The following is a 12,531-nucleotide window of genomic DNA, read 5'->3' as shown; positions in this document are numbered from 1 at the left end:
CTGGATCATATTTAAGTACTGGTGAGGAGTAATGTTCACTGGCAAGCAAAAAGGGAAGCCGGCTGACAGACAGATGATGTTTTAATCAGTACGGAACCACATCTTACTACAAGAGTGAACTTCACCAAACTTATCTTCAATGTGTTCTACAAAAAAGAAAAAGAGTGATTTGGTAGCAGCGAAAGTCTGCACAAAGCCAACTGGGTACTCCATACAAGTGGGACTCAATGTACTTTTGCCAGTATTCACTGGAACATGGGCAGAAGAACATATGCCAGAATATCGTGACACAAAGTTGCAGACATCAAGCACTTCACATGAAATTTCATGGGAACAGATAATAGTCGTCGTCCTTTCGGTATTTACAGCCTGAATGACAGATCTATTTGACTCCTCCCACACATCAATGCTGGCATTTCGTGTTCCTTGTTCAACATTCTGATGACAGCTACTTCTCCTTTGATGTTAGTAGAAGTTGGAATGAAGCATACACAGCACACATTCACTGGATTCATTTTCTCCATGACCTTTTGTGCCAGCTTTTTTGATAATTCTTGATTTGGAACTTTCTGTTATTCGTAGTTCATGTAGTGTCTTCGTGGATGATTGCAATCTGCAATCAAGACTGTGTTGTCTTTTCACATGCTTTCCTCTGTTTTTGGAATAGTGTCAATGACCACATTCCTAAGAGAAACTTCTCCCAGTTTATAACGATCAAAAGAAATGCTGCCTATCATAATGTTTACAGTATAACCACTGGAGACTCTTCAAACTCAGATTTGTGTCTGACATATTAGCTTTTCAGTTTTCAGTTCACTGCAGACACAAAAAGGAAAATACTTGTTACAGTTATTGATTTATTATGTTTAGCCAATACTCAGTGCATCTTAGTATCTACACTGTGGTCTCCAAACCTAGTTACAGAAACACGAATAAAAATAACTGACATTTACTCTTGGTATTCAGGCCCTCGATGGCAGTGTATTTCATATTGAAGCTGTAGTGACTTCCACGTCTGCTCAAGGAAAATATCAGCTGTTGAAATTAATTCTTCCTGCTGGTAAAATAACTTGGCTACAACAACAAATATGTTCTTTAACTGCACGACCATAGAGTTACTTCCTTGATGATGCAGAAACATCCTGCTTAACTCACTTGATTTTTGCTTGTCATTTCCTTTGAATAATCTGAGCAATTTTCACTAAAGGCATGAGAGCGAGTCATCAATTTACGGTTTTGAGACCAAGGAAACCAACCCATGCAGATATTGCAGTTAAATTCTTCTTTTGCATTATGATGTTCTAGCCAAAAATTGGGCTAACTCTAGGGTAATAAGGTCACTCTCTGAAGTAAATTCTGTGTTTGGTTTCATTTCCAGCTATTCAGTGGCAGAGCTTCCATCAGATAAGATTGAAAAACAATACATAAATCTTAAGACCTCTTGCTACTTCCAGTAACCCAGGATGAGAAACTTATGATACTGCAAACTTGATAATAACGTCTTTTTCTACTTCTACTGACATTTTTGGTTTTTGTGAACGTACAATTTTATTATTAAGTGGTGGTACTGAATCACTTCTTAACTAGGCTTATCTGAGGGTCTACTCCCATTGCTGAATCTCCACACTACTTGAGTATGGCACAGAACACAAACACAGACCATTTCATAGTGCAAAACGATTAATAACTTACTAATCCATGCCAATTTTGGGGCACACTTGTGTTAGTATATAATTAACATTTTGTTTAATTACACCTTCATCTCAAGGTTATCACAGTGACTTGGCATTCACTTGTATTAGTACAGTGTGTATTTTAATGGTGAAATTAGTGTATTGAAAATAACAGTAAACATAAGAGACAAATTAATTACGAACAGTATGTTCTTTAACTTCATCTAAGACTGACAACATACAAGGTAGTCTACTGATTCCATTCCTGTAGAAACATATGCATTCGAAGTTAAGATGTCAAGCCAGGTTTGAAGTGCACTTTCGTCTGCAAATGTATTTTCTTGATGGATGTTCGATGGGAGAGAGAAAGATAAACATTTGAGGATGGAAGATCAAATGTATAAGCAAATGAGGGATCTTTCCAAATATGAACTCCTTGATAGTTTTCCTTGTGAAATCAGCAAAGTTATGGTGTAATGGCAACGCCTGATGCAGTTTTGTTGGTCGATTTCTTATTCTACAACCAAAAGGTGTCTCAGTTGTTGGCAAAAAGGCCAGTTGCAATGGAAAAGACACCAAAGAGGACTTTGTAGCACACAAAGTTTTTGTGCCACAAAATACACAATATTGTATATTCACACTGCCCTTTTCTTGAGGGCATCTCTTCTTGGAACTCAGCTGTCATTTTCTTTTTAAGAAGTTTAACATGTGGGCACTATAACTTGCCGCCAGTAACAATACCGCAGAGGAATGCTCAATGAGCAAACTGCTGATGTTTAGGCAAAAAGTCAGTAATAGGTACCCCCTTTATTTTTGTTGCTCTGAATTAGAGCATGGCTGTACGTACTACTACACCTAACTTCTGAACGTTGCAGTTCGTCCCATCAATTTTCGAGACATCCACATTGTAGAAGATCACATACCAGGAGGATCTTCACTGAAACAAGAAAATCTTTTTCTGACTTTATTTGTACGATAGCACTTCCATCACAAATGACACAAATGTTTCAAGCTGCTTCAGATGTCTGGCCCATTAAATTCACAGTGAACAATATGTCACATACAACTTTTGGAAGACTGAAAAATGAGAATTCAATATGTAACTGCATATCTGAAACTAAATCTTTACATGAAAAAATGACACTTCTTAAACTAGTGCGTGTTCACACTGTTTATTGATGTTATTTCAAATAGAAAATCAAAATGCAGTAAGAAGCAATTTGATGCTAACAATACAACAGCAGAAACATGCTGAACTGCATTGCATTCACCTGGTTGGATGGCATCAAAGTGCCCTGAGGTGAATGACTGCTATAGGGTTAAGAAACTCTCAAGCATAAACTGTTCCAATATTGAAGCAGCTGTGAGCTCTTTCATGGAAGGTTTTGCTATTACTAGTCCGTTAGAAAGTGAAGCAAATTAACTTTGAGTGTTAGATATTCACTTTCTAACGGACTAGTAATAGCAAAACCTTCCATGAAAGAGCTCTCAGCTGCTTATATGATAGAGGGAAACATTCCACGTGGGAAAGATATATCTAAAAACAAAGATTCTTTAACGTGCCAAACGAAAGCGTTGGTACGTTGATAGAAACAATAACAAACACAAGCGCACACACAAATTTCAAGCTTTCGCAACCCACGGTTGCTTCATCAGGAAAGAGGGAAGGAGAGGGAAAGACGAAAGGATGTGGGTTTTAAGGGAGAGGATAAGGAGTCATTCCAATCCCGGGAGCGGAAAGACTTACCTTAGGGGGGAAAAAGGACAGGTATACACTCGCACACACACACGTATCCATCCGCACATATAAAGACACAAGCAGACATATGTAAAGGCAAAGAGTTTGGGTAGAGACGTCAGTCGAGGCGGAAGGAACAGAGGCAAAGATGTCATTGAATGACACGTGAGGTCCAACTCCAAATCCCATGCCACTTTCCTCGACGTTGACCTCCATCTGTCCAATGGCCACACATCCGTCCACATCAAACCCACCAACAAGCAACAGTACCTCCATTATGACAGCTGCCACCCATTCCATATCAAACGGTCCCTTCCCTGCAGCCTAGGTCTTCGTGACAAACGAATCTGCTCCAGTCCTGAATCCCTGAACCATTACACCAACAACCTGAAAACAGCTTTTGCATCCTGCAACTACCCTCCCGACCTGGTACAGAAGCAAATAACCAGAGCCACTTCCTCATCCCCCCAAACCCAGAACCTCCCACAGAAGAATCCCAAAAGTGCCCCACTTGTGACAGGATACTTTCCGGGACTGGATCAGACTCTGAATGTGGCTCTCCAGCAGGGATACGATTTCCTCAAATCCTGCCCCGAAATGAGATCCATCCTTCACAAAATCCTCCCCACTCCACCAAAAGTGTCTTTCCTCCGTCCACCTAACCTTCGTAACCTCTTGGTTCATCCCCATGAAATCCCCAAACCACCTTCCCTACCCTCTGGCTCCTACCCTTGTAACCGCCCTCGGTGTAAAACCTGTCCCATGCACCCTCCCACCACCACCTACTCCAATCCTGTAACCCGGAAGGTGTACACAATCAAAGGCAGTGCCAGTGTGCCAGTACCCACGTGATTTACCAACTGACCTGCCTACACTGTGAAGGTTTCTATGTGGGAATGACCAGCAACAAACTGTTCATTCACATGAATGGAGACAGGCAGACAGTGTTTGTTGGTAATGAGGATCACCCTGTGGCTAAACATGCCTTGGTGCACGGCCAGCACATCTTGGCACAGTGTTACACCGTCCGGGTTATCTGGATACTTCCCACTAACACCAACCTAACAGAACTCCAGAGATGGGAACTTGCCCTTCAATATGTCCTCTCTTCCCATTACCCATCAGGCCTCAACCTCTGCTAATTTCAAGTTGCCGCCACACGTACCTCACCTGTCATTCAATAACATCTTTGCCTCTGTACTTCCGCCTCGACTGACATCTCTACCCAAACTCTTTGCCTTTAGATATGTCTGCTTGTGTCTGTTATGTGCAGGTGTGTGTGTGTGTGTGTGTGTGTGTGTGTTTGCGTGCGCGCACGTGCGAGTGTATACCTACCTGTCCCTGTTTCCCCCCCCAAGATAAGTATTTCCGCTCCCGGGATTGGAATGATTCCTTATCCTCTCCCTTAAAACCCACATCCTTTCGTCTTTCCCTCTCCTTCCATCTTTCCTGACGAAGCAACCGTGGGTTGCGAAAGCTTGTAATTTGTGTGTGTGTGTTTGTTATTGTTTCTATCAACGTACCAACGCTTTCGTTTGCTAAGTTACATGATGTGACTCACCAAACGAAAGCGCTGGCAGGTCGATAGACAAACAAGCAAACACAAACATACACACAAAATTCAAGCTTTCGCAACAAATGGTTGCTTCATCAGGAAAGAGGGAAGGAGAGGGAAAGACGAAAGGATGTGGGTTTTAAGGGAGAAGGTAAGGAGTCATTCCAATCCCGGGAGCGGAAAGAGTTACCTTAGGAGTAATGTCTGCTTGTGTCTGTGTATGTGCGGTTGGATATGGGTGTGTGCGCGAGTGTATACCTGTCCTTTTTCCCCCCTAAGGTAAGTCTTTCCGCTCCCGGGATTGGAATGACTCCTTACCCTCTCCCTTAAAACCCACATCCTTTCGTCTTTCCCTCTTTCCTGATGAAGCAACCGTTTGTTGCAAAAGCTTGAATTTTATGTGTATGTTTGTGTGTCTATCGACCTGCCAGCGCTTTTGTTTGGTAAGTCTCATCTTTGTCTATATAAAGACAATTTTCACAGATTGGTCATATAAAACTGAATGGCTGAAGGCTAGATCAGTGTCAGCAGCATGCTCAAGGATTGACAACACATCAGTTTTCCCATAACCAACAGGATTATGCTTTCACATAACCAATGAGTGAGAAAAGAGGCAATGTACTTCTAGTGGCGAAATTGAAGTCACTGTCCTGTTCGTTGGTTTTCGGTGCGCATTCATGAGAAATTTTTTATTATTACTGCATTGAATTCTATAAAGTGGAATGATATAACTGACTTGGATCTGCAATGTGATGTCATCTGTTGGTGCATGTCTTGTGGATTAATTGTCAAAACACGAAAATGTATCAAATGTGGGAGTGAAATGACTCAAAGAGTTGAAAGTTTGTGCGAAATGAAATAATTTGAAAGCACAGAAAAAGCCTCCAATTTTTAAGTGTTCTATCTGAATTAATTTCTGGTTTTCTGAAAGATATGAAAATTAGTATCTTTCTGCAGAACACATATTTATGGGTTTACGAGTGTAAACAAAAGTTTATATACCAAGAACTTGATTCAGCCAAGCAAACTATTGTCGATTGGGGATAATTTTGCACAGAAGTTCTAGTGGAAGTTCGCACAAGACAGAACAAGAAACTTGGTGGCGAAGGGCAGACTGTTGAGATGAATAGATCTCAGTTTGGCAAGTGGTAGTCAGGGAGGGAGAACAAACATGAAGAGATGTTTTTGGTGGTACCCAAAGAGGCAAATACAACTTATTTACATATTTTTTTGCTTGTGTCTAGGTTTCCAAAAGCTGTTACGCTGAAAATTCTTAAAGGGAATATTTTGCCCAGGATAATAGTATCATCAGACCACTTCTCCAATACACATGTCTAAAAACCAAAGGTTTCCAGCACCTTACTGTAAATCACAAATTGAATTTCAAGGATACAGAGACAGGTCCCATATAAATATCACATAGGGCACACGGAGTGCCATTAAATGGTCCCTACATGGCACAAAACAGTGGAAAACATTTTTCAATAGTGACCTCTGCGAATATGTGGAGGAAAGAAATGAGTCAGACCTGTTTTTATATTTTTGTGGGCTGTTGGATTGGTGTATACTTGAAGAGAATAAAATCTGTTTTAGTTTCATCTTTTCTTTCTTTTCAGTGGTAACTTATTTCTAACTATACAAACAGCAGTTCTATTAATAATATTGGTTGCAACAATGATTATGTCAGTTACTACAAAATGTTTGTTAATTCCAGTGGTAAAGACTGCTTTCCAGTTGGCAAAGACACTGCATCTATAAACAAACCTGTTTTTGTAACAGACTGATCTGTAGCTTACCCTGAGGTCGAGGTTAGGCTGGGATGTGACAGTATGGTTGTGACTTGGCAAAGCCAACAAATGTGAAAACTAAAAGACCTGGTTGCCGTGACAACAATTACATTTACAATATTACTATTCATGAATATTTCACTGTGTCTCTCCCCCCCCCCATGTTGTGAATTATGACACTGTGTTGAATAATGGAACTTATACTGCTTACTGCATAAAGAGAATTACATTAATGAAACTCACTGTGACAAATATTCCAAACATATTAAAAACTAGTAGGCTGTGCTTACATAAGCATCTCTCTAAGCATTTTCATTTTCTGCCAGCGAGCTGTTCACTTATTATTTAATAACCTTTGTTGTGACAAATATTTCCTACTTTTCTTAATGTGTCAAGAATTACAACGTTGTGGTTAGGCTGTGTTCTAATAGCACGGCATAAATTATTATGTGTGAAATTAGTAAGAATTACATTAATAAACTACACTGTTACAAGTATTTCATTGGGCCTTCTCAAATATATAAGGAATTAGGAGGTTGCCGTTAGTTCTGGAGATAAATGCACAGTTCTGAAACTAGCAATTATTATGTGTTTTAAAAACATTTTACTTTTTTCCCTTTGAGTGACTCAAGCATTACAATAGTGTCTGTATGGTAGCAGATACTACCACACTTCACATAGCCGCAAGTCACACAACAAGGAATTAAAATTTAAATCCTCATTACAGCAATATTTGACTCTTTTTAGGAACGTGTCAGCATTTCCGATATTGTGGTAAATTCACACAAGAATTTGAGTTTTCTTAGTGCCTTACATCCATGCACGTTCCTGCACACTCTGCTCTTGCATCTGCAATTAAGGAGCAACAGATGACACACTCCACTTTATTCCTATAATACCTAATGGCAAGAGCTGACAACATTGCTGCACAAGACACAGAAATATGCCACTGGTCCCATTTACAGCAATATTTCACTCTTTTTACAAATGTTTGATCACTTCTGATGTGGTAAATTCAAGTGAGAAATTTTTACCAAGTTACATACAGCATTTACCTTCTAATGGATGTATATTACTACTAAGACAGCGTCACTGATTTCAGTGAGATCTCCATTTGATACTGATTATGTTATGTAGTATGTTACACGAGAATAGCTTCTTCCACAATTGGTTAGTAATGCATAAGTCTAGGTTTTGGTCAAGATGAAGCACAGCAAGCCAGCATTTTGGGGAGGGTTGATGGTGGAGGCTGGGGTGGGGACATCCATGAACAGAGCAAGACTCACCACAGCCACATGTGGGGCAGTGGAGGGTGAGCACACTTTCTCAACTTTTGGAATCTGATCAGTGATTATAAATTCATATGATTACTAAGCATTAAGACTTTCTTACAGAAATATTTAAACTATCCTTACACGATATGGAGATGACGAAAATTTGTGTCAAGGTTCTTGACTGGTGAACAAAATGTGAATCGTGTGCAAACTTCAATGAAAATTCTGAAGTGTGTTCAAGAAAACCCACATATTCTCAACAACGTGGTTACCAGAGACAAAACCAGGTATTTCCAGTATTACCTGGAGACGAAAAAAGTTCGGAACACTGCACGAACATGTCTCCTTGTATTGAGGCATCTTCTAAATGGGGTCTGTACCCACTGCGCAATTGGTGAATGCACAGTTTTACATGGAAGTGTTCAAGAGGCTGTGAAAATGAGTCAGCTGCATGTGAACAGGCATCACCTATTCCTGGAAGCTCCACCACAACAATGTGCCATGCCACATTGCACAGTTGAGGCAGTAGCGGCTGGCTCAGTACAGTGTTGCCATACTGCCTCACCCTGCTGACAGATGAAATATGACTCTGCTAACTTCTTACTCTTCCCTCACCTGAAACAGGACAACATTTAGACTTCATCGACAATGTCAAGGTGGCTGTAACGAAGACTCTCAACAGCATTCTCGCCAGTGACCTCCAGAAGGTGTTTGCAGATTGGCACACACATTACACTCAAGAGTGCTGAAGCCCAAGGGTCCTACTTCGAACAGTTTTACATGAGGTGCGCCAATATGTGTAATAAAATCAGCTCTACTACTTTCTGATTGCACCCTGTACATTATGTTATTCAAAGAGAGTATCAGCACCCTCCAAAACACTATCCTCTGTTGCTTACTAATAACCAATATGTATCTAATATTTAACATTCCAAACCCCTGCAACCTATATGCAGTTTTAAGTTGTGTGCCTTTCACTTAAGCTTATTTATATCTGACGGAAATCAAACCATGATTAATCTTTATTTTAACAGGAGACAAACACTTCATTGTTTCAAGGTACTCATCTATCTTCTCAAAACCCCATGTACACCTGAGGCTACGGTCATGTGTGGAGAAGTATTCCACTAAACACAATCCATGGAGAACACTCCGCCCCAAATATCTATCACAACTGCACTATAGCTCCATTTTCCTGTAGGGATTGCTAATATACCTAACTGCTAAGTAACAAATCCATTATCATCAACTTTTATCAATGCTGCAGATTAACCTATTAACATGACCTTTATTCTGCAATCACACTGACTGCCAACTAACAACTAAACTGTCACTTTTCAGCCTAATCTACATTGAAGTGTCACCACAAGCAACATTTCGTTGTACTATCCCATTAATGACTTTTGCTCTGGCACAAAGCATAATAATTCCAACTAGGCTTCAAACTTTAGAATTTCTGTCTCCTTTATGGCAGTTGAACCTTGCCACACTGATGACATTTTAACTTCAACAATCTAAACACAAGATCAACTATGTACCAATTTATTTGAGTTTTGATAGGCATAGGATTATTAAACATGTTCTACAAACCTTTGGAGGTTTGAATGGGTATTCTGGAGAAAAATGAATATCCAGAAAAAATACGCCCCCTTCGTAGACTGATCCTGGTGGCCCCAATATGGTTGACACCCATTCATACAAATTATCACCTTTTGGACCAGCACTGGAAAAATAAAGTTTTGTAAAGCAAGCAAAACAACACAAAACTTGGCTTCTTAGGTGCATGTTAATACCTGCAGTTCGGTGGTGGATCCAGTGTGATTTCCGCTAATTCTTTCTGAATCCTGAAACAGTGAACAAGAATTAGAAACCACTTAAAACACACTATTTTTGTGGCTTAGCAACTAGAGACAACAGTGGGCATGTGCACATGTGTCTTTTTTCCCCCTAGTCTCATGAAGGACTCCATTCAATAGCTGGTAGTATCTAGTGATCTGATCACAACGTGCCTGTCTGCCACTGATTGCGTCCTCTATTCACTGAGTAGCCATTTATCCTCGTCATATTATCATCATCACTGAATCTATTCTGACAAACTAACTATTCAGTAAGGCTCTTCTCAAATATTGAACTATGCTGCAATGCCTGATTGGGAAAGTCCAGAATATGAACAGCAATAGGAAATTAGATTATGCATCTTCTCTTAAATGTTTGGCTGCAACACTGTTCAATATGAAAAACAGAAATATCTGTGGGATTAGTAATACTGATTACTTGGTAAATGATACTTAGCCTACTTTTAAATAATCTCAAATACTGAACAATACTTGGTTCTCTTTTGTCTCTTGGCCACCAGTAAAATCTTTACGGCCTACTCATATGAGATCTGTAATTACTTTCCAAATATCTTGCCACTGCAACTCTCATTCTAAACAACTTACTGGTTTTGAAGAAAATAAATTTTTAAATGTTGTCACCAAAGTTGCCAATTATTTATTGGCTGCAAGTAGTTTTGGGCTTGGCCCATTTTCTCAAGCCACATATGTTTTATTTACGATATGTTTGTTGCAAACAGTTCTGTTTATATCATCACAGATGTGTTTCAGATCTTTATTATTCAGCATGATACAATCCACCTGATATTTCATGTACAATGGAGAAATTTTTTCTTACTGCATTACACAGAGTACCGCACTTGCTTATTTTTTTACATTTTATAACCTTGACACTTGTTGATACAAAGAATGTTATAACACTCTTTGCATCAACATATGTAAAAAGTTACAGTAACACCCGGAGAAAAAAAAAGAAGCCAGACACATTGTAATCCAACTAGGACAAATTCTCCAATGTATATAACATATTGCTGTCACACAGACCACATCATTCTGGTAATGAGGCTCTGCGATACTTGTAAATGTGATGACATAAATAGAACTGTTAACAACAAACATTTCCTAAATATAAAATACATGGCTTGTGAAAATTGACAAAGTTCAAAACTAACCGGGCAATATATAACTAGCAGCTTCGGCAAAAATTAACATGACTTTTCTTCATTGTTTCAGAATGGCAAGCTAACATACTTAAAACCTTTATACTTAACAGTTAGTTTTAATCATTCCTTGCTTTGCCCACAGAACGAGACTGCACATGAAATACATAGTACTATTCTGCAAAACACTGGGGAAGACTTAGGCTTCGAAACTATGCAAAGAGAACTTGGCATATAATCACAATGGCCCAGCAATATAAATCTGTGGTTTAAATTACACTTCATACTAACGAGTTTCCTTAAGCTAGAACACACATGCCACAGCCTAGCAAGAGAACCTAAACGAAATAGAAGTTCTTGGCTCACATAAATTACAGGCACTCTTGCTGTTACCTCCAGTCCCCCTATCCCACAGAAACATCCTTACATCACTTACCTTTTTGCTGAAGTACTAAGCGCTTTCGACATCTTTGGATTTGGCTTAGTATCTTTATTATCAGTCTTATTGTCAGTCAATGAGGCTGTGCCACGGCCCCGCCCTGTTCCACTAGATCCTGCCCCTGACATCAGTCTGAAATGAAATGTATGCTTTTAAAGAATGAGACTTTGTATAACTATTACCAATCTTTACTGCAATACAAGTTATAAAGATGCTAAAAAGAAACAAAAACCCGAAAAATAAATAAAACAAAGCAGAATCCAGGGGTGCAAACATCTATCAGCAACAGTTCAATACCACAAGGATTACACATTATCCGCCATTTTGGAGAAATTTTATTAATACACCTACTCCTTCGATTTTCTCACGGGCTTTCTCTGATAACGAAGAACTGATGTCTCAAAATCAGAGCACGCAACTTAGTTACCAGGTGAATTGAAGCAAAACGAACAAAGATACGAGGCAAATGACAAGAGGGCTACCGAACCTAGAGGGAATTAAAAAAAAAATCATTATAAAGTCACTCAACTCTTTAGCACTTACGACGATTTTCTTTTTGCTTTGAATACATAAACTGTTACTGTTTTAACAACCCCAACAAACACACAATTTACACAAAATAACCGAAACGTGAGGTACAGTACGCTATTTCATTACACTAAATTTATCTACAAAAAAGTATTCTTCCCCAAAAAGAAAGTATCTCCTATACAACACTTTACTATACTAATAGCGAGAAAGAAGAGGCAGAGGCTATAAAGATCATGTACTTTTGTTGCAAAACACAAATTACAAAGTATATCTACCAACAGGATCGGCTTGCCGATCACAAAGCTTTCGGCCCAATCGCTGTTCAAAGATATCTTTGACTAGTTTGAAGGCAAAGTTCTTCCGTCAAAGATGGCAAAACATAGGGGGCAGATAATTTTTATGTAGTTGATGTGTGAAACTAATTAAAATACAATAGTATTTTATAAGGAGCACATTAATATACTCTAAAATGAAACTTTTTTCCAAGTTATTCAGCACTTGTTTGATATCTTTTGCAGCCACTTTGTGCATAAACAAAT

General features: G+C 39.1%; 1 protein-coding gene across 4 annotated transcripts in view; it reads right to left on the bottom strand.

The window, feature by feature from the left end:
- Positions 1-12,325, bottom strand: part of LOC124714857 (ubiquitin-conjugating enzyme E2-24 kDa) — a 45,422-nt gene extending 33,097 nt beyond the window's left edge. Inside the window, exons 1-4 of one of the 4 annotated variants that reach the window (XM_047243056.1) lie at positions 12,268-12,325; positions 11,459-11,593; positions 9,821-9,871; positions 9,618-9,750 (exon numbers count right to left, since the gene is read on the bottom strand). In XM_047243056.1, the coding sequence (XP_047099012.1) occupies positions 9,618-9,750; positions 9,821-9,871; positions 11,459-11,589 (315 nt within the window). In that variant the 5' untranslated portion in view covers positions 11,590-11,593; positions 12,268-12,325. Of the gene's footprint in view, positions 1-9,617; positions 9,751-9,820; positions 9,872-11,458; positions 11,594-11,990; positions 12,148-12,231 lie in introns of those variants that run through there. The other 3 variants (XM_047243057.1, XM_047243058.1, XM_047243054.1) reach the window with 3 other exon arrangements.
- Positions 12,326-12,531: the final 206 nt, after the last annotated feature.

The sequence above is a fragment of the Schistocerca piceifrons genome, chromosome 1, assembly GCF_021461385.2.
Source record: "Schistocerca piceifrons isolate TAMUIC-IGC-003096 chromosome 1, iqSchPice1.1, whole genome shotgun sequence".
Classification (NCBI taxonomy): domain Eukaryota; kingdom Metazoa; phylum Arthropoda; class Insecta; order Orthoptera; family Acrididae; genus Schistocerca; species Schistocerca piceifrons.
The sequence above is the reverse complement of the archived record's forward strand: the minus strand, read 5'-3'. Positions and strand labels throughout refer to the sequence as shown.